The sequence below is a fragment of the Sapajus apella genome, unplaced genomic scaffold (genome assembly GCF_009761245.1).
Source record: "Sapajus apella isolate SASKATOON/1434 unplaced genomic scaffold, GSC_monkey_1.0 scaffold49, whole genome shotgun sequence".
In the NCBI taxonomy this organism is placed as follows: domain Eukaryota; kingdom Metazoa; phylum Chordata; class Mammalia; order Primates; family Cebidae; genus Sapajus; species Sapajus apella.
This window is the reverse complement of record NW_022436989.1, coordinates 6207319-6230185: the sequence shown is the minus strand read 5'-3', so window position 1 is coordinate 6230185 and position 22867 is coordinate 6207319. Positions and strand designations below refer to the sequence as shown.

Here is a 22867-nt window from a genome sequence, read left to right as displayed (position 1 = left end):
CCACCTCCTGGTGATCAAAGGCAGGTTTTTATTACTAGAGAGTGTGTGCCTCACCCTCTCTCCTTAGCTTCTGAAAATCTCATTCCCCCTATCCTTCCTCCCAGCAAGGAATCGACATAAATGTGACAAAATGGCTTCTCAGGCAATTTCATCTGAGGAACTAAACAGTGTCCTAAAACAGTAAAAATGAGGAAAGGAGGCATCTGGGGGTGCCAAACAGACAGCTTGCTGTGCCACAAATGGGGGATTGGCATGCACTGAACACATATGCCAGGGCCTGCTGTGTCTTATGCGAGCGTAAAGGCTGAGCTGACAAGGAGAAGGCAGGGAGGCTTCAGTGGAAAAGGCAGTTTAAGGAGAGTCCAACCGAACTGGTCTCTCAAGAAGAGATCTACAGTGTGTACAACTCCTTCTTGGAATCCAGAGGCGAATATGACATTCTCAGTTTCTTCTCAAGGGCAAATTAGATGAGGAGGGTTATAACCACAGCTCTGGAGAGATAGGGTATTCACTGAAAAGAGCTTAGAACTGAACCAGAGGGCAATGAACGATGTGTACATAATTCAGGAAGAGATGTTTATTATCAGAGGAGCTCATTCTCAGCTTAGCGGGGATGAAATTCCTTCTTGTCTGGAAACTCAAGCCAGTAAATGGTAATTGAGCACTGGTAGCTCTATGTACATGGCAGGAATTCAATTCAGTCAACACAGTGGCTTCTAGTTTAGGACCCTGTGGAAGGGACAGAAGAAGAGGAACAAGGAGTTTGGGAAACTCTTCCCAGGCCAGATCCTGTCCAGCATGGCTCTACTATATACAGAGGCGTCTCTGCTGCCCATGTAATCAAAAGCCAAAGCTTGGGGCTCCTTTCTCTGTATGAGCCATCTCTAGCTAGCAGAGTGATTTCACACTATTCTGCTGAAAATTCAACAGAGCTCCTGCTTTTTAATTGGAAACATTGTAATATCAGGTCTATTCACCTTGCACGTACTTCTTAGATTGTCAAACTAATATATAAGTTCCTCAAAAACACGATGGTTTTGAATAGCAGCTGGTATTCCCATTTCCTAATCAAAATGATTTAGAAGGCATAAGAGCAATTTTCCTCTGTTCCTTATGGCTCCCAAATTGTCTGGAACTTTTTCAAGTCTCACGACAAATTCAGAATAAATATGCCTTCCATTTAATGAAATACATGCAGGTATTACCTGACAGAGTATGTTGGCCTATGGGTAGGCAGGGAATGTCTTGCGATATAGAAAGTTGTTCGCAAAAGTCATTCTTTGTGATAGCATGGGAAATTAAAGGATTCATTTTGTTTGCCTCCCCCTAACCTGTGGTTAAATACGATGATGTATTCTTGCAGAGGAGCCTCACCAGCAGGCACATAAGCGCTCCAAAGTACTCATGATGTGGGGGAGGTGATCCAGGAAGACTTGGTCCCTGTTCATGGGAACAGGAGATACACATGGGGACAAACAGGAGAGAAAACAAAGCAGCATCTAACTGAGTTATCGAATACATAAGGCCCATTAGATACCGAAGGGAATTTATACTTGGGAAAAACTCACTGGGTACTTGAGCTGGGGAAAAACAGATTCATATTCACCGGCCAAGTATTGGCTTTAAACAAGTGTGGATACAAATAAGTCTCCTGCAGAGGCAAGGGTTTAGAGACAATTGAGAGGATGGATGTGTGATTTCCACGAGCTCCTAGGAAGTAAGGCGTTGGAAGAGAGTGTTGCTTCCTTTTGGAGAATGCACTGTCAAAAATTCAGGATAGCTCACCATTGTTCTGAGACTTCAGGGGTCGGGACCTCAACTTCTCATGATGCCTTAGCAGGTGGTCAGCAAATGCTGTTGAATGTATATAAACTTCTGAAACATGAGCAGCCCTAAACAAAGACATCTTTTTCTAGGCATAGACTCAGTAACAACCAATCAGAAAACAAAGTTCCGCCTAAGTTTCCAAATTAGAATAAGATGGATACCAAACTCGGAAATTCAAATAGAACTCAGAGACTTAATCAGCCACTTATTACTTCCAAAATGTCACTGAGTTATTTTACAATCTTAAACTAAATAATGTAAAACTCCCCTCAGCTTATGAGTAAGTTTTGTCAATACTGATTTTGCTAGGAACCTCAGCAATGTGCCAAGTACAGTACCATGCTGTTGTTTTTCCAGTAATATATAAAACCTTCAAGGTTTTCAAACTTGAACCACTGTAATATTGATTCTGTGGGTTAAAAATAGAAAAAAAAGGAGCCTTTTAGAGAAGGTTAATTTAAAAGATAACCATAATTTCCATTTAAGGAAACATCAAACCAGAGTAAAGGTGCCACTCTTTCAATACTGCCTTCCCAAACTGAAGCATGAACAATCTTTACTTAGGCATAATTTTAGGAAATTTGCTTAAGGGAACACAGAAGCATAGACTTCATTTTCAAAAGCTGGCGTTTTCCTTCTCATCAGCGTTGCTTTGTGAATAATTAGATTCATTCATCAGCCTCTTTGCTGACTGTGACAGCCTGGAATCAAGCGCCTGCCTGTTCTGCACAGCATGTGGGGATGCAACGGCGTAGGCTCCTTGGAGAAAGCAGAAGTTTGGCTTCATGAGGAAACACAGAGCCATTCCCAAGCCTGTCAGAATGACTTAGATCCTATCTCTGCACACTTCCTCCTCAAAATGACATGAAAGATTTAGTATCCATGGGTAGTTTTAACTCATTCTCATTCAATATTTATAAGTTGGTATTTTTAGCTGAGAAGTCCTTTAGGATATAAATGAGGGAATTTCCCTGGGAGAATGTGTGTGGGAATGGGAATTTGTTGTTTAGGCTGCATATCCCAAGTACTGAGCAAGGAAGGGTGTTCTGGTGCTCGTGGGTGCAGTACTGTGGCCCTCACCAGGGAGACTGGCCACTGGTTTGCATCTTAAGGCAGCATTCATGAAGTGAACTCACTGCCCCTTCCTTCCTTCCTTCACAGCATTTCCCTCCTTATAAAATATGCTCATGTTTTTTGGAAAAATGTTTTAAAGTACCCATCATGTGCCAGGTACTATGTTAAATACTTTATTATCTCATTAATTTTCAGAATAATCCTCTTAGTAGCTACTATTATTAGTCCATTGTAGAAATCAGGAGACTGAAGTTTCAAGCGTTTAAACAACTCACAGAAATGTAATTCCCGTGCTTTGGGAGACTGAGTCAGGAGACTAAGTCAGGAGAATCACTTGAGGCCAGGAGTTCAAGACCAGCCTGGAAAACACAGTGAGACACCCATCTCTGCAACAAACAAACAAACAGACAAACAGCACTTGGCCAAGCATGATGGCATGTTCCTGTAGTCCCAGCTACTTGGGAGGCTAAGGAGGATAAGTTGAACCCAGGAGTTCATAGCTGCAGTGGGCTAGGACTGTATAACTGCACTGCAGCCTGGGCAACAGAGCCAGATCCTGTCTCCAATAAATAACTCACAGAGGTCACACAAGTGACAAAGCCAAGTATATATTCCCACTCCAGAATCTGAGCTTTTGACCCCCACCCTATACTTGGATAGAAAAGATACCACACACACACACACACACACACACACACACACACACACACACACACAGAGAGAGAGAGAGAGAGAGAGAGAGAGAGAGAGAGAGAGAGAGAGAAAAACAAAATCAGCCAGAATCTCATCACTCAAACGTAACCCTTATTAACACATTACAGTAGCTGTTTTCACATAAGATTATCTTTGAATAAAAATGAAGTAACACAATAGCTTCTGTTTTGCAGACTACCGCTTTTCACTTAGCAATATAATCTAAACATTTTTCCCTTGTCGGTGGAAAAAATCAAACTCTGTGTTTTACAGAGGTTTATTACTGACCATAGCCTGCGGAAGAGAGTTACAAGAGGTCCTGAAAAAGTGTGCCTGCGGTGTTCGGGTTATGCTTTGGTTTTATACATTTTAGGGAGACAGGAATTGTGGGTGAAATCACAGATCAATACACGGAAGGTATGCATTGGTTCAGTATGAAAAGGTGAGACACCTTGAAGTGGAGGCTTATGAGTCATAGGTGGGTTTTAGGGATTCTTTAGTTGGCAACTGGTTGAAAGAGTTAAGCTTTGTCTGAAATCTTGAAGTCAGTGGAAAGAAACGCTTAAGAGATGGGAGTCTGCTGTCACGTGAGGTTGTAGCGGAGTCAGGTTAGAAAGTAAGCCATGTTAGAGCGGGTTAATACAAAAACCAATTTAACGAGATTTTTTGGTTTTACAGGGTGTGACTTCACCCTTGCCTTGCATCGCCTTAGGTCTTGTTTATAATATTGTATCTTATTGTCACAAAGAGTCTGTCCTGTCAGTCTTACGATCTCTGTTTTAACCTTAATGCTGGTCACTTGTGTCTGACCTCTAAGAGGACATGAGGTGTGTCTGAATTCCTTTCTCGTCATGCTCAGGAACTCAGTTTTTCAGGTTTTTCTGGGGTCCTCTTGGTCAAGAGGGGCTCTGTCCATCCAGCAGGCTTGGGATTTTACCTCTAGTTTATAGTGGCTATTCGCCTTTAACGTGAGTTTTAGATGACTCGTATTCCAACTTGTGTATGCGCCATTGTTTACTCTTTCTAATTCTAAAAACCGTGCTGCAGTGTATGTCTTTGTAAATGATCTTTGTGAACCTAACTCTGAGCAGCTGTTGTGGCAACTGAAAGCAATAGGCCTGGAGAATAAAACGCTGGCTGAAAAAGAATCTCATCCCAACTGAGTCTTGTCTCCACCGAGGCCAGGACCTTCCAATGGCACAAAGTGCACTATGACTCGTATGTAGCACCTCTGGTCTTGCTGCTTTTTATCAAGTTGGTATAATGATGATTAAAGCTATTTTTGAACTACTGCTATATTTTTTTTTTGCTAAGACACCAAGCAGAATTACTGTTATCTCTTGCTCCACATACAGTAGTTATATGGCTACTGTACGGTTATTTTGTATTTACTAGTTATCTTACATTTTGTTATATAGTTAGTTTGCACTGAGGAAAGCAAAGCTCTTTTATCTGAGGAAGGCAAGTCCTTTCAAATTATCAGGCCAGTGGGGTGGGGTGGGCATGAAAATGAGACAGCAATCATGCTGTGACTCCCCACTTGGAGCTACGCATTCCTCTCTTGAAACCGCTTATTACTTCCATAAATAGCTGTACGTTAACTAATAACGCCACACTGGACACATCCTATAGCTTAAAAACATATAGCCCATCACTGATCAATGCTATTTCTGCAAACCAGTGAGAATTCCTGACAAACAACTTGTATCAGTCCATTCTTTCCCATTTTTGCCTTTAAAAACCTGTTTATAACAAAGGCTGAAGGGAGGTCATATCCAACGTGAGTTAAGTCTAAGTCTTCCGGGCAGCTGTCCTCACTGGCTGAAGTAAACTCTTTACATTATGTTTTGTGCCTCTGCCTCTTCCTTTTAGGTTGGTAGCATGTACTCTTTCCTCGAGAGGAACCACAATTTATCAGTTTTCTTCATAAACCTACAAAATTGTATATCTTCACACTCCCTCTGCTATGGTTTGAAGGTGTTCCCTCCAAAATTCAGGTGTTAAAACTAAATGGCCAGCCAGGCACAGTGGGTCACAACTGTAATCCCAGAACTTTGGGAGGCCAAGGTGGGTGGATCACCTAAAATCAGGAGTTCTAGACCAGCCTGGCCAACATGGTGAAGGTCAACACCTCTAATAAAAATTTAAAAATTATCCAGGTGGGCCTGTAATCCCAGCTACTCAGGAGGCTGAGGCAGGAGAATCACTTGAACCCGGGAGGCAGAGGGTGCAATGAGCTGAGATCGCACCACCGCACCCCAGTGTGGGTGACAGAGCAAGACTCCATCTCAAAAAACAAAAAACAACAAAACCAAATGGCCAATGTGATAGTATTAACAAGTGGGGATTTAAGAGGTATTTAAACCATTGGACGCCTCCCTGTTAAACGGCCTGATAAAGGGAATTGACGGACAGGATTGGTCCTCTTTTGCCCTTCCACCATCTGCCATGAAATGGTGCAGCAAGAAGGTCCTCACAAGATGCCAGCACCTGGATCTTGTAAATCTTACCCTTCAGAATTGTGAGAAATACATTTCTGTTCTTTATGAATTATCGAGTCTTGACACAGCAAAGCAAGCCCATAGACCCCCTCCCCGTTCTCCCCTGCTAAGCCAAGCTCACAATAAAAACAGCTCAAGCCTTGTAAACAGGGCCTTGGTTCCAGGATGTGGTCATCACACCTGGCTCTCGAACCCAGGATGGTGACCCAATTAAGCAGAATGTTACCACCTAAGAAACAAGACGCAGTTTTTCTTAGAATAGCACCCAGCCACCTGCAAACCCGCTATGTAACTCATATAGTCTGTAGGCCAGGCTGCTGCCTTCACTGCCTGTGGTGAGGCAGCCAGCCTGGCAGGTTGAAATAAACTTGCTAAATTTCACCCTGGGTCTGCCTCTCTGTCCTTTCAGTCAATCTTACAACACAGGGGTGGGAATAGCAGTGCATAAACCTGAACATGGAGGAAAGGGCGGGCGTTGGGTGAGGGGCACCTGCCAGAGGGGATCTAGGATGGTTGTTGCTGAGTTCTTTTTCCTTTCCCTCATTGACTTGAGTGTGTTTCCATGTTGCAGGGAGACAGCAAAGGGTAAATGTAAAGATAAGAGAGAAAAAAAACTTGAATGAAATTCCTCAGAAAGTGAGACCAGATGTCTCAGGTGGAAGAGTCAGCCTTGGAAAGAGATTCAGAGATACCCTCCTTCTGAGGCTGAAGGAAAAGAGGTGGAGATGCACGTAGATACGGACAGTGCACTGGCATGGAGCACTGGGATGGGAGCGACCCAGGCTGACAACCTCTGGTTTTGTGTGTTTGTTATGTTCAGTAAGAGGCATGATCTTACAAAGAGGAACGACATTGGTTAGGAGACTTAGAATGTGGGTATAGCTGTGAGTATGTGGAATACCTGTTTTGTGGATGACAGAGGAGGAAGTTAGTATCACCAAGCATGAGAAAGGGATGGAAGGAAGTGAGCTAGAAAAAAAAAAGATAAAATATGGTATGGGAAGAAAGAGGACACAGAAATAATAGGTTACGGCCATGGTTCATGCTGAACAGCCTGCTGGAAACAACAGAAACAGAACTTTGCATCTTAACTCACACCAGTTCCCACGACATTGATTTAAACAGCAAGTGCGATCGGGATGTCCACTTCTAAAACGGAGACTCGGAGTCACAGAAGTAAGAGAGCTTACTCACTAATGAGCATAATGAGTAATGGTCTTACTCACTAATGAGCATAAGAGATCCTACTCAAATAAGAAGCATAGACTCACTAATGAGCATAATGAATATTCTCTGTCTGGCTACTCTAGGCAAGGCAGGAACTGCTCTGTCAGAAGGAAACATGTCTCTAGCAGGTCATGGTGGCTAACACTTGTAATCCCAGCACTTGGGGAGGCCAATGTGGGAGGATGGTTTGAGCCCAGAAGTTTGAGACCAGCATGGGCAACATAACAAGTCTATCACTACAACAAAGGAAAAAAGTCTCCAGTACCCTTCAGAATGTACAGGTGGATGTGTGAACACAGATGTGGGGATGAGGGCTTCCGAAAGCCCATATGATTCTGGGATCCCATGATCAGCATTTTTAGCAACTAGCTTTTCTGTTTGGGACTAAAAAACAGAAGAGCTAGTTGCTAAAAATGCTCACCATGGGGTCCCTAGGAGTTATAAGGGCTTTCTGAAAGATTATTATTTATTCTTTTATTTACATTTATACTTTTATTCACATTTATACTTTTATTTATCTTAAGTTCCTTTCTTTTTTTTTTTTTTTTTTTTTTTGAGACAGAGTCTTACTCTGTTGCCGAGGCTGGAGTGCCCTGGTGTGATCTTGGGGCTCACTGCAACCTCCGCCTCCCAGGTTCAAATGACTCTCCTTCCTCAGTCTCCTGAGTAGCTGGGATTGCAGGTGCACACCACCATGCCTGGCTAATTTTCGTATTTTTAGTAGAAACAGGGTTTCACCATGTTGGTCAGGCTGGTCTTGAACTCCTGACGTCATGATCTGCCCGCTTTGGCCCCCCAAAGTGCTGGGATTACAGGCATGAGCCACTGCATCCAGCCCCCCCACCTTTTTTTTTTTTTTTTAAAGAGGCAGCGTCTCACTTTGTTGCCTGTCTGGAGTGCAGTGGTAAATCATAGCTCACTGATTATAGCTCACTGCAGTGCTGAACTCCTGAGCTCAAATGATCCTCCCACCTCAGCCTCCCAAACTGCTGGGATTTCAAGTGTGAATCACCAACCCCTCTTCACCTCTTAAAGAGTGCCCTCCCCAAATTCTAGCATCTCTAGAATAGAAATACATAAAACCACAACTAGATAAATTACAGCTAGTGCTCGACTTACGACCACGATTGGTTCCGACAGACCGGTCGTAACACGATTTGGTTGTAAGTTGAGTGGGCTATATGTACAGTACTGTGAAATGATGTTATAAAAATCTTTAAGTCATATTTTATCATAATTTTCTTTCATTATTGTTATATATCATAATTTTCTTTGTTCATTTTATGCCATTTGTATCATCTCTACATCATTTTGTTTCTTATTTTTACATTCGTCAGGTTTAAGTAAAACACTGCATTACCAGTACAACTAGTTTAATATTTGCAAAACATACAAAATTACAAAATACAGGTACATACAAAAATACAAAATACAGGTGTAAAAAATACCATAGGAAACATTTTCCCAAATGCAAAACATATCAAAATATATAAACATTTACGAAACATTTTATTGGCCGCTGGTGCTTGGCTGCAGATCGTTGATGTCGTCATCTGAGGCAGCAGTTGGGGTTACCGGAGTTGGTTTTTTCATAAACATGGTGAGCTTTGTCTGAATTGTATGTTTCTTTTTTTCTTCATAAATTTCACGATACGGACGAAACACATCGTGCGCCATCCGTTCAATCCTTGCAAATCGTTCGATGTTTGAGTCCATTGCTTCGAAATGTATAAGAAGTTTATTCAGTAAAGATAAACCGTGTGATAATCCCTTAGTGGTGAACTTTCTTTCTGGCTCCTCCTCTTCTTTCTCTGCTTCTCTTCTTTCTTCTTCCGCCACTCTTTCTTCTTCCAGTTCGATTAGCTCTTCATTTGTAAGTTCTCCGGATTCTTTGTCTAGCAACTCTTCGACATCTTCCATTTCACACTCCAAAGAAAGGTCTTTAGCGAGTTTTACTATTTTTTCCCCGAATCGTTTCAAGTTCATGTTCACTGTCAAATCTGTCAAAATCATTAATATAGTGCTTAACACAATTTTTCCAGATGCCATTCATGCACTTTGTCATCACAGCCTCCCAGGCAGTAGCGATATTCTTGATACACATCAAAATGTTGTAGTGATTCCAAAAATCTCGCAATGTTAGTTCTGAGTCAGCATCTATAGAGGATATTGCTTGATCGAAGGTGGTTCGGAGATAGTTGGCCTTTAATGTAGCAATTGAACCTTGGTCCATAGGCTGGATGAGTGGAGTCGTGTTTGGCGGAAGAAAAACAAATTTTACATCTGGATGGCGATCACCTAGATGTGGTGGGTGTCCAGACGCATTATCGAGTAGCAATAAAATCTTGAAAGGAATATCTTTCTCCAAACAATATTCTCGAACTTGAGGAATAAAGCAGTTCATAAACCAGTCTTCAAACAATCCTTGTGTCATCCATGCTTTACGTTGAGAACGAAAGTAGATGGGCAGTGTGTGCTTGTTAACATTCTTGAACGCATGCGGGTTGTCTGAGTGATAAATTAAGAACGGCTTCAGCTTAAACCCTGCGATGTTCCCGCCAAGCAGCAGAGTTAGCCTTTCCTTAAATGCTTTAAATCCCGGCATGCTTTTGGCCTCTTTGTGAATATAAGTGCGTGCTGGCATCGTTTCCAAAATAATCCAGTTTCATCAACACTGAAAATCTGTTCTGCTAGATATCCCTCACCTGTAATTAATTCATCCAGACTATCAACAAACTTACGTGCTCCTTCCTCATCCGCACTCACTGCTTCTCCAGTCGCTCGAACACTGTGCATTTGGTCTTTTCTTGAATCTCTGGAACCAGCCAGTGCTTGCTACAAATTCTTGACTCTAATCTTCTCCAGCACGCTCCTTCAGAGTCTAAAATAGACTTCTCGCCTTCATCTGCACAGTAAAAAGACTTAATGGTGTCCGTTTTTGAATTTGATCTTCCATCCAAATATATAGCAATTTCTCCATTTCGTGGATGGGCCCGCTTCGTTGCTTTGTTATAACTGTTGATTGCATGGGTGCAGAACCTTTCACAGCTTCACGAATTCTTTCTTTATCTTTCAAAATCATCGGCACAGTCGAGTGTGATAACTTCGTATCACGTGCGATCACATTCACTTTCTTTCCTCCTTCTTACTGCTTAATTACCTTCATTTTCGTGTGGAGATCGATGGCCTTTCTTTCCTTCTTGGCAGGCTGAGGCGTAGACAAAGACAATTTCCTCCTGGTAGACTTCTTGGGAGGGGTTTGATGAAAAATATCCAAGACACAAAACACAAATTGCTGTACCGAGTCTGGGATAACAGTTGAAATGGTGCACGCGGAGATGGTAGTGCTGCCGGAAGCTGGTCCGCACTGTCATACGCTCAGCTGGGCAACGTTTGCGCTGCCAGATACGGAGCAGTCGTGGGTAGCAATTGTGGTCATAAAGTCGAATGGTCGTAAGTTGCATAGGTTGTAAGTTGATCAATACCTGTAGATAAAATTCTCCTTCTCTCCTGTCACAAGGTTGGATATGCATATAATTTCCTTGAAAATGATATTCATGCCAAGGTTCTGATATATTAAGGATAAAAATAAACTCTGTAGCACAAGATTCTATGTTTTAGAGCAAATGTTTAGATTTTATGTTTAGACGGGTACAACTCTATTATCCGTATCAGATGAACCCTTCGAAAGTTTAAACACATTGACTTGCAGTACTAACTTGGGTAGCTCTTAGAACAGAGACTGAAAATACAGAGGGAGAGTCACAGGTGTCACCAGCTGAACAATTCCAGTACAAACTGAAGCCAGCAAGAGTTAGCGCACAACCATACAGGCAAACGAACCAGCTGCGTTCCCAAAGACGATCTGCAATGTACGATTGAAACTGGGGCTTTTCTTTCATCAGAAAATCACAGACCTAGGTTTGTAATTTAGCAGCAAAAATAAACCCAGTCTGGACTAAGTGGCACTGACAGGTCAAACACAAATAGTTCACACTTGGGTAAATCAAGGCAGCAGCTATCGTGGATGTCATTTATTAACAGTTTATTATGAGGTAGGCACCTGCCCCAGACACTTTTTATATATGATCTAATTTAATTCTCATAGCTCTTAGGGAGGTTATCAACCTCATTTTACTGAAAAAACAAAACAAAACAAAAAAACACTAAGGCTCAGAGCAAGTGCTGGCCTATGGTGACATCACACAGTAACGACAGGTTTAGAATTTCAGCACAAGTCCTGGGACACAAAAGTACCTGTTCCTAATTATTATGCGAATTACTCTGCTCATTATCACTGAAAAGCATAATGTGGCCAAACAAGCACAGGATGAAAGGTTCCTGCCTTGCTGCCAGATATTTTGGTGTGTCGTAGAAAACGGTGGAAGGCAGGAGCGCTTGCAGTAAGTTTTGACAGCAGCATATACGACTGAGGCAGCAGCCTTCAGGCACTCAAGCGTGAGCCCAAGTGGCATTCACTTTGAGAAGGTGTGAAATGAACACATTGGCACAGCATGCCTGGGTGATGGTCAGGGCACCCTGACTTCCATCTGGGCCATTATCAGAGTGGACCCAATACCAAGCAGCTTCATAAGCCCCCTGTCCAGAGGATTCCACATTCACGATAATCATGAGAGCCGTCCCTCACTTGAACAGCAAAATACTCTGAAATGTTCAGCTTCCTTAACAATGCCAACCTTTCAGACGGGAAGATTGAAAGCTCGAATAATATAGTTTAGGGAAGTTACCAAATGATACTTAATAAGGCTCATATTAAATTAGCACATTCAGGTATACTTGTAGAGCTAGGTTTTAGAGTAGTTACAGAGCAGTAGAGCATACGTTTAAAAAAAAGCCTCAATAAGCTATCCTCCACTGATCTGAAGTACAGCATTCAAAAATCACCTTGTAAAATGCAGAAGGAAACTGGGGCGGCTTGTACTAACTCAAAAAATGACACATGCTCCTATGCTCAGACTTAGGAATACATTTTCCATTTCAAATATTTTGTTAAGCCTAATTCATGAATGTGAAAATGAAAATATGGGTTATCAATGATGAATGAGTACAACTTTCTCGAATTTAAATAAGCCATGGCAAAGATCACATTTACAATCCCACAGAAAGAATTCAGCATCTCCCTGTCCTTTTTAAAATAATGTAGCTAAAAGAGCACCAGAATTCAATAATTTAAAAATATGACGTTATTAACAAGAGTGGAGGAGCTTTAATCTTATTTCAATTAAGATTCTCACTTTCATGAATAAGATTTAGTCCCAAGTAAAGGCCAATCAAATCTCTACCATTCGTTCAATGCTTTGTGGGATCGAAACCCAAGTGACCTAAAGGTGCCCAGCCAGGGCTCATTAGGTCCCCGTGGCTAGTGGGTATTCACTAACATGGGCAAGGCTCTGTCTAATTAGCTCACTTACTTGCCTTATAGTGCTAATAAGGACAAGTTGGGGTCACTTTTAAACTGGGTGTCTGAGACAGTCACCCAGCAAATATATGACTTTAGCCAGCAAGGCAGCAGATGAGGGGATGTAGAGGCCTGAGCATGGTCACTGTGCCCGAGTCCACTCCAACGGCATGCTTTGTGTTGCCTTTACAAACAAAAAGTAACAGAAAGGAAACAGTGTGGACAAAAGGACAGGGAAATCTAGAAATTTAATTTTAAAATCTCATCGGGAGAAAATCGGAAGATCGATTTCTCTCTCTATCTGATCTGAATATCCCCCAGAATTCATGTGTTTAAACTTAATTCCCACTGTGGCGGTATTAAGAGGTGGGTCTTTGGGAAGTGACTGAGTCATGAATGTATTGGTGTCTTGTAGTGGGGGCTGAAAGGAACAAGCTTAGACTCTTTTTAGACCTTTTGTCTTATCTGCCACGTGAGGACACAGTGTTTGCTCCCTCTGGGGGATGCAGTAACAAGGCACCATCTTGGAAGCAGAGAGCAGCTCTCAGCAGACACTGAACCTGCTGGTGCTTTGATCCAGACCCTAGAACTGTGAGAAAATAAATGTGTGTTCTTTATAAATTGCCCAGTCTCAGCTATTTTATCAGAGCAGCACGAATGAACTAAGACTATCATCTATCTCTCTATCTAGTAATATCTATCTTTCCATGTATGTTACCTATCTACCCACCATCTGTCTCTCTATGTATGTCTCATGTTTTTCTCTTTCCTTTCCTTTCTCTTTTTTATATTTCTTTTCCTTTCTTTTCTTTTCTTTCTATCATCTATCTATATCTTTCTATGTATCTGTCATCTATCTACCTACCTACTATTTATCTATCTATCTACTATATAGCTGAAGAATCCGAAAAGAAAAGAAAATTCCTGACACACAAATGCTCTGGCAAAACAAAACCAAACCTTATAAAAAAGTTTTGTTATCAGCTCCTTAAAGTGATCACAAAACATATACAGGTGGCACAGACTAAGCTCTATGTTCAATCACTTGTAGGTTTGTGTGCAGGAGAGAAGGGAGTGGGAGGAAAATGCATGTTTGATTCTAACAGATCGAAAGCTTGCAACACCAGCTGAGCAGGACTGTGCTGGCACCCCAAGCCCACAGTGTGCTGCACCATCAGGAGAAAGAGGCACAGAATAGAGGTCCCCAAACTCTAGGATGAATATCTTTCTGTAGTTGTGTAACTGGACTGATCACTGGCAATAAGGAGTGATCTATTGTACAATATTGTGACAATAGTTAATAACAATGTACAAGACTGTATTCTTGAAAATTGCCAAGGAAGTAGATTTTATGTGCTCTCACCACAAAAAAATAAGTCCATGAAATAATGCATGTTAATTAGCTCAATATAGCTATTCCACAATGTATACAGATTTCAAAACATGTTGCACATAATAAATATTTGTGATTTTTACTTTTTAGATAAAACCAATTTAAAACACTTTTATTTTTTTTAAAGACCGAACAGCACATAGTGTCAGAGTTTAGCCCATAAGTGAAATTTGTTATTTGTATGTCACTCTCTGTCAGCAGATAATGTCCGTAGGAACAATCACCTGAGCCTTTTCATGCCTGTTATGTTTACCACTGAATGTTTGCTATCCCTCTTCTTTTTAGAACCAAGCTCTCATGACTAACCCCTCTTTCTTCATTTGGGTTGCAGTTCATCACACCACATAGCTGGGAATATGATTTCTGCTATCTTTCTTGTCTACCCCAGGAGACGGTCTCTTCTCCAGTGTATTTCAGGTTTCTGGTTTCATTGTATTGTTTTCCTATAGAAATTGCAAATAAAAACTGATTTGCCTAACTTCCTTCCTGTTTCAGGTAATATAGTAGTTTTTGCTTATTTATATTTTTGGATAGGCACTCTCCCTATCACTGAATGCTCTAGCCATCAAGGGGGTCTGTTAAAGACCCTCACATTTTTAAAAAACCAGCACAGATTGAATTCTCCAAGTTTCTATCCAGTGAGTATGGTCACTGCACTACAAAGAAGCCCTGTTATAAGAAGTTTGATTTAAAATCGACCTCTCTCAGTGTGGTATTAGGAAGGGTCATTTTAATTTAATTTATTAATGTTAAAAGCTTCTAAGTTGAATCTTCTAGTTTATTACTAAATATTTTAAAATAACATTTATTACTGTAAGTCATTGATTCTGAAACATTTAGTCTTCACAGTTTAACATCTCTGATATTGCAATGCATCTTATGATTGCTACAGACCAGGTGGCAAGTTGTGACAAAGTTGTCACTGCATTATTCCTGGTGGCATGACAGAGCTCTCGAAGTTCCCTAATATTCAGTCAACAAACTAAAGATCCTTTGGGGAAAGAATACTTGCTCTGACATTTTCCGGTAAGCTTCAAAAACAAGCAGAATGGAATTCTGATTAGAAAAAAAGAGACAACAGTAGTGCATTCTGTTTCTTAAAGCTACATAGCACCATCGACACTCTTGGTGGTACAGAACAACGCTGAGTGGAAAGCCTGAGCATTAACCACTATTGCAAAAAGCGATTCAGAAACAGTGAACTCTGTGTAGACGTTTCAGGAAAGTCTTGACCACTTTATTTCACTTATCACCTGGTCTTTGGTCTTCTCTACCAAACTCTGAGCTCTTTGAAGTTAGGGGGAGGCTCATGTCTTAGTCAACTTCCCATCTTTAAAGCCTATCTTGTTGCCACATGACAGACACAGTCTGGGAATAATTGTTGGATTAATAATTAATGAATGGAGAAAAAGTAGATGGTAAGACCAACCAGGGTAAAGAGTTGAAGGTAAAAAGGAAAATATTAAGGGTGAGGCTTAAAAATGGACTTGGTCAGGCATGGTGGCACATGCCTGTAGTCTCAGCTACTGGGGAGGCTGAGGTGGGAGCATCACTTGAACCCCTGAGTTCAAAGCTGCAGTGAGCTATTATAGTGCCAATGTACTACAGCCTGGTGACAAAGTAAGACATAATCTCTCTCTCTCTCAAAAAAGGACAGAAAAGAGCTTGTAAATTGACAAGGGAAATAAATGAGGGTATTTCAGGCACAGGGAAAAGCACATTTTGAGAAACACAGCCCTGAAAAAGTAGGTTGTATTTGAGAAATCACAACTAGCTTTCAGATACTTGAAAAGTCAATTATAGCAAATAGTAAGAATGAGACTGAAAAGGAAGATTTCAGATCCTAAATGGTTTCAAATGCCTTTAAAAAAAAAAGAAAAAAGAAAGTGTGGACTTAACTTCTAGGTCACTGATTCTAAATCTTTTATGACATTTATTTCACTCCTCATGTTATCATCCAACCACGAACCAATAAAAGCCTGCTTTTATTTTCCAAAAGAAAATTTATATTTTCTGACTTTAGTTTTAATTTTCTGCTAGGCTACAGAGGCACCAAATATTGTAGTCATGTTACAGAAAGTACATTTACTTTTCTGGTTTTGGTAGACAAATAATTCTTAATTTTCAATTTAATTTCAATAATAACTATAACATAACATAATTAAAAATACAGTGGTATCCTTGAGGGATAATATTTTGCTTAGGACTAAAATATACAACCAGAAACAAAAATTTTGTTAATAATATAAAAGTTCAGTAACATGGCTGTGCCATTACTAGGATCAGGTTTGGTGAGAAGTAGGGTCTCAAAGGCATCTGCTGGGAGACATGAGCGGAAAGAACGGGACTTAAAAGAAGGTGGTGGCAGCAAGTGGCACATCCTGCTTGAAAGTGGATTTGAAGAAAGCAGAGGATGTCAATGACAATCTCACGTCTCATTTAGCTTGTTTCTGAAGCCTGCCAATGAAGACGATGTGTCAGACAATGAGAAGCCATTTCACGTAATCTCCACTTTCAGCTTTTAGACACTCTCTGGTCAAGACTTATGAGGGTTGACAAAATGCAAAAACAGAAAATGAAAAGCTGTATGAAAGCAATAGAAAGCCTTGATATTTATAAAACAAATTTATCTCAATAAATAAATATTTATAAAGTAACTTTCTAAAAGTTTCAAAGGACTGTTATCATACCAAGTATATTCTATGAATATACATACTGAAAATAACAAAAGAACAATCTCCAAATGTTTGAAAATTAAGGACTACATTTCTAAATAGGCCACAGCACAAAGTAGACTGCAGGTAGAAATCAGAAAACTTTTTGGACAGAAAAATAATTTAGAAATTTATGTCATGTTAAAAATTGAGAGACACAGCTAAAGCAGTAGGAAGAGGAAATATTGTAGCTATGCTATAGGCATGAAGTAAAAGATTCGGTATTGTGAATGCCAATTTTCACCAAGTTTGTCTACAGAGTCAGTGTAAGTGTAACACAATTTTATAAGTTTTATGATAAGATGATTCCAAAATTTGTTTCAAAACCTGAAGGTCCAAGAATAATTAAGGCAGTTCTAAAAGTGAGAAACAAAGATGAAAGTTACACCATCTGTAACACATAAAGGCAAGGTGAACAGTATGACATGTGTCCTGGGATAAAGAAGTAGACTAAGAAAACACAGTGAAGAATTCCCAGGCAGAACTAAAACATAGTCACCTCATTTTTAACAATGATGCCTCTAACATGCAGTGAAGAAAGTTTTAACAATAAATGACTCTTCATATGTACAAAATTAACCTTTACTGCTACTTCACACCATAAGTAAAAATAAATTCCAAACTCAACACAGACTTAAACCTGAACAGCAAAATAATACAGTATCTAGAACAGAACAAGCAAGAAAATCTCCATGACTGTGTAAATAGTTTTTACACAGGATGCAGAAATCATCAACAACAAAGGAGTAATTAATAAATCAGCTTTCATTAAAATGAACAATTTCCATTTACGTAAAGACATCAGCAGAAGAGTGAAAAAACAAGCCTCAAATGGATGCAGGTATTGAAATACATACATCCAACGAAGGATTCAAATCTAGCCTAATAATAAAAATGGGCCGACAAAAGCAAAAACAAACAACAACAACACTGGGCAAAATACCTGCACAGGCATCTTCTCAAAGGGAATACAGAAATGGTCAATAAACATCTGAGAAGATGCTTAGTAGGATTAGCCATCAGAGAAATGAAAATTAAAGACACAACATGATACATAACCACCAGAACGGCTAAAATCAAAAGAACAAAGAATGCCAAATTTTGCAAGGATGTGGAGCAAACAGAACATTAACATATTGCTTGTGAGAGTGTTAGCTGGTACAACCACTTAGAAAACTGATTGGCAATATCTATTGAAATGGAACATATATATAGCCTATTATATCAGCAATATCAGTGTGTGTAGGCATCTGAAAGACATGTACAAGAATGCTCATAGAAGCATTATAGAGGCCAAACTAGGAAAAACTAGGAAACCCCAAACCAGGAAAAACTCAAACATCTGTTATCAGTAGAACTGATCCATTGCATTATATTCATACAATGGAGTAAAACAAACCCCTGCTGTATCCAACATGTATTGGTCTTATAAACATAAAACTGAGATAAGGAATCCGGATATAGAATTCTGTGATTCTATTTATATAAAGTTCAAAGAAAGATAAAGATTACCTATGGTAGTGGTCAAAATAGGGGTTCCCTCTGCAGAGGGCATTGGTGGCAAAGGGCATTGAGAAGGCTTTCTGAGTTGCTTGCAGTGTTCTACATCTGGATCTGTGAAGGTGTTATGCGGATGTGTTTACTCTGTAAAATTCACTGAGCTGTATTTTTAATACTTGTGCCTTTTATTGCATGTATGATATTCCTCAGGCATCCTCACACCTGCATGCAATTTAGGTGAGCATGTAAGTTGCTAATAACCACGTGGTGGAAGATCTCTTTGGTAGCTGTGTGGAAGATCAGATGGTGAAAGAGGAAAGGCGACAAAGGCTTGAGCAAAGAATTAATGGACCTGAAATAGGGCAGGCAGGGGAGGAGGAAATGTGATATCTAGAAGAAAGACTGAAGGGGCAGATTCTATAGACTGTGGCTCATTAGATGTGATGAATGACAGTGTGTTCAGTTTCCAACACGAGTGACTGAGCAGATGGAAATGTAGGTATAGAGAGAGATGCTGCATTGGTGCAGGAAGGGAAAGCAAGTACGTGAGCTAAGACGACATGTTGCATTTGAGATGTTTATGAGGGATACAAGTAGAGATGGTTAGGAAGCGAAATTAGGAAACCCGACTACAAAACCCATTTTGAATTTACAGGGACGCTTGTGTAAAATTAAATCCCTCCCTGGGTGCAAAGACTTCCTGACTAGGTTTCAAAAGCATCTCACCTCCAAGCCACAGTTGGAGACCTTGGAGTGATGGTTTATCTTTCCAACTTCTGAGTCAAGGAGGGGAGAGGCCAAGCGTGGGACGCAAAAGGAACAGGAATGACCGCACACCATCCATCAGTGAGGGGATCTGGGGCCTCAGGCCAGCTGCCTGACTTCTCCAGCCTGCCTGGCCCTTTCCGGGCCTATGTACACCTGCACTATAAATCTTTGCCATTTGCTGGGAAGCCCTACTTTATTCCTTTTCACAGTATATTTGATGAGTTTCTGTATTCAGTAACTCTTGCAGCTGAAATTGCTCATGGCTCATTTTATATTTACCTATTTTTTATGGGATATTTCTGGACAAAACTTCCTAGAATTTTGCTAAAAGACTAGAATTCCTCTCTAAAAAAAAAAAAAAAAGATAACTGTTAAGCAAGATATTCAATTGTGGAATTAAAATAATCTCAAAAAAATTATTTCTAAAATGCACTGTTATTTAACATCTCTATCACAAGATGAGAAGACAGAAATACAATAATGGTATTCTGAGGATTTATACATGTTCTATATACCCTACATGTCATGTGCATCACTCAAAGCCAGATGGGCCAACTATCGCTACCTAGAAAACAGCGATGAGAAATTAGAGTCCTGTGTATTGCTCTACTACTATGAAGGAAAATCATTTGCTTTTGTATTTTGGTCAGACTTCTCACATATCAACAGAACCTAAGTAGCAGTAGTATCTACATATGCTTGGAAATTCAAACACTCATTTTCTGTGAGATGCAATTACTATAATGAGATTTTAATTTATAATTCACAATAGAAATGTAAACTAGGCCTTTATTCGTACATTTGTCAATAGCTATTTGCTGTCTACAACATTAAATACTCAGCAACACCTAACAAAATCTGTTATGCTTCCTAACATCCCCAAGCTTTAACTTTCAGTTGAGTTTACAAGATTTAGCATCAGCTATTGCAAGAAAGAGAGCTGCAGATGTACAGTCAAGAAGTAATAGAACTCTTAGGCTCCCTCCTTCTCTTCCTAAATCATCAGCTTTTTATCCTGTCTGGATAATCAAACCCTAGGAGATGCCAGTAAATTCCATAAGGAGAATCATCTGCAAATACAGGACCCTCAGTTAACCAAAAGTAATCAATTCCTAAAAATCCGAAGTGTTGTCTAACAAATTATCAGATAGGGAAAACCCAATTTCACATTTCTTTTTTTAAAAAATAGGAAAAGTAAGAATACATTTCTAACCCACATTGATTATATCTGTCAATCCACTGAACTAGGCACTTTCAAAGACATTCTGCTGCACCCAAGTAGCATAGCGTCACTTTTCAAACACATGAATACCTCATGTTTTATCTTCCTGTGCATAGAAAACATGTTTATGTTTGATAGATATATGTGCAGGGCCAAGTTTATGTCTTTCATATGTTTATGACTTTCAATATGCTTTATCACTTTCAATTCTTCTTCAGGAGGAAAGGCCACTGGGCTCACTTATTTGATCCCTGTTCTGTTCCATTTTTAGAAGGTATTGTCACTTAAAAATGTGGGGAAGATGACAAGCAAAAAAATGCACAATATGTTTAAACAGCACAAACATGAGAGGTAATGCCATCAGGCGGGACATGAATGACTCACTGAGGTCAGTCAGTGCTCTGTCCTCTTTCAGGGACACCTGGCAGCTTGAACACATTCACTGGCTCAAACATGCCTTTTCTTTTAGAGGCTTACAGTTCAGCAGTTTGGATTATAAATTCGAGGTAACAATTTTTACAAATTGGTAAAAACTGTTAGGACATGAGAGCTCAATTCAGTTACAGAAGATTACAGGAAAATAAGCAAAGTTATTTTGGAATTATTTTTAGTCTTCATGAGATTGTGAGAAAAATTGCAAAGTGGCTATATAAATGCTGTTCTCCTGTGGAATTGTCTTAAAAGCCATGAATCAGGCAATGATTCATAGACTTCAGGACCTGACTATATTATTTTTTAAATATATAGCACCAAAAGGATTTTCATTTGGCAGGCAAGAGAAAAGTAGAAATCCAGTGTCTATTCTGATGAAAAGTGGTTATTCTCTGTAATCACACCATTGAAATGTGCAGAAAGGGAAAGATTCTTCTTTCTAGTTAATCATCATTTATTGGCTAGTAGATTATTTTGCTTACACTAATATGCAACAGTATTTTTAAAATTCCAATATATTGATTAGTTATTTCCTCCACTTAAAAACTTTAATTGAGCTATTTTTTAAAGGAGATGTAAATGTACTATGTACTAAGTGAAATGTACTAGTTATAAAGAAATTATATATTATTTTAAGTGAAATTAAAGGTATCTTAACAGAACACCCAGTGGTAGAGTAGCATATCAACCTTGGCCTTACCCTTTAATTTCAAGGCTTCTAATACCTTTGAATCAGCTGTTACATCACTCACTAGCTTGATTTCAATATTTTGTGAAGTCAGTTGGAGCAACTTTTCAAAAAGACGTTGACCCTGGAAAAAATATTCAGAAACAAAGAAAGTCAGAAAACCTAAATGTTTACCAATTTAGACAGGTAAAAATAAACTCATTAAAATTAATCTATTCATGCAAATATTAAAAGGTAAGCATTTCAATAATTGATATTCACAGATTTATGAAATTCTTTCAAAAGAGTTTATATCAATATAGTAGCATGAACACAGACTGCACTGTTTTTTTGAGTATTGTGCAATTAAACAATTATTGCAATAATAATTCCAGTGCTACAATGCAAATCTACCCTTTTTCTGCTTTTTGAGTCTGTATTATCTACACATGAAGTAGCAAAGAAGATTAAGTGGTTGTGTTTTGGCCCAGAGAGACCTGGATTCCAGCTGGTTTTCCAATTTACAAGCTGCTTCTTAATCTCACTAATCTCTAGTTTCTTCCTCTGCAAAATGCAGATAATATTAATATTTACTTCAAAAGGTTTTTGTGAGATTAAAGGAATTAATAGTAAGTAAACATTCTTTAAGCATTAGCTGTTATGAGGGAAATTATGGTTAATAATTAATGGTTTACCTGAATTCATGTTGTTTAAATGTATTTTAATGAATTCAACTAATGTTCTGCCTAAAAATAACTGAAATAAAAAACAAACTAAAAAATAAAAGTTTTCCAGCCAGGCATGGGGTTCACGCCTGTAATCCTAGCACTTTGGGAGGCTGGGATGGGTGGATCACGTGAAGTCAAAAGTCTGAGACCAGTCCAGTCTGGCCAGCCTGGTGAATCCCTGTCTCTACTAAAAATATAAAAATTAGCTGGGCATGGTGGTGTGCACTTGTAGTCCCAGCTACTCGGGAGGCTGAGGGGGGAGAATTGCTTGAACCTGGGAGGCAGAGGTTACAGTGAGCCAAGATTGCACCAGAGCACTCCTGCCTGGGCAACAGAGTGAGACTCCATCTCAACAAACAAACAGATAAATAAATGTTTTCTTTATAAGATTTTCAAAAGCATGTAATTTTTAGAATAAGTTTCAATCTCAGGCAGGCTGAGTAACAGCAGGTCCACAGACACTGCATTGTCTCAGGTCACTGTATCCTGTGTATCATCCTTTGTATGTTTTAATAGACCCTCATCTCCTTATCATAAAATAAAAATGGATTCTTTGCATTGATTTTTTAGTTTTTCTGCTCTTGGGTCACAAACTCAAATGCCTTTAGGAGCTAAGCAGAGAATAGGGCTTTGGTCTTAATGGCCCCAAAGTGGCAAGTTCTTATCTTATTGTGGTAAGAATGGACTGTGGATAATGATATG

The 22867-nt window shown here is 39.6% G+C and overlaps 1 protein-coding gene across 4 annotated transcripts in view; it reads right to left on the bottom strand.

Annotated features, from left to right (window-relative positions):
• PLD5 (phospholipase D family member 5) overlaps positions 1 to 22867 on the bottom strand; it is a 377410-nt gene that overhangs the window by 123746 nt on the left and 230797 nt on the right. For 3 of the 4 annotated variants that reach the window (XM_032242218.1, XM_032242219.1, XM_032242220.1), the window contains one exon: positions 21471 to 21582. In XM_032242218.1, coding sequence (XP_032098109.1) covers positions 21471 to 21582 — 112 coding nt within the window. Of the gene's footprint in view, positions 1 to 21470; positions 21583 to 22867 lie in introns of those variants that run through there. The other variant, XM_032242221.1, reaches the window with a different exon arrangement.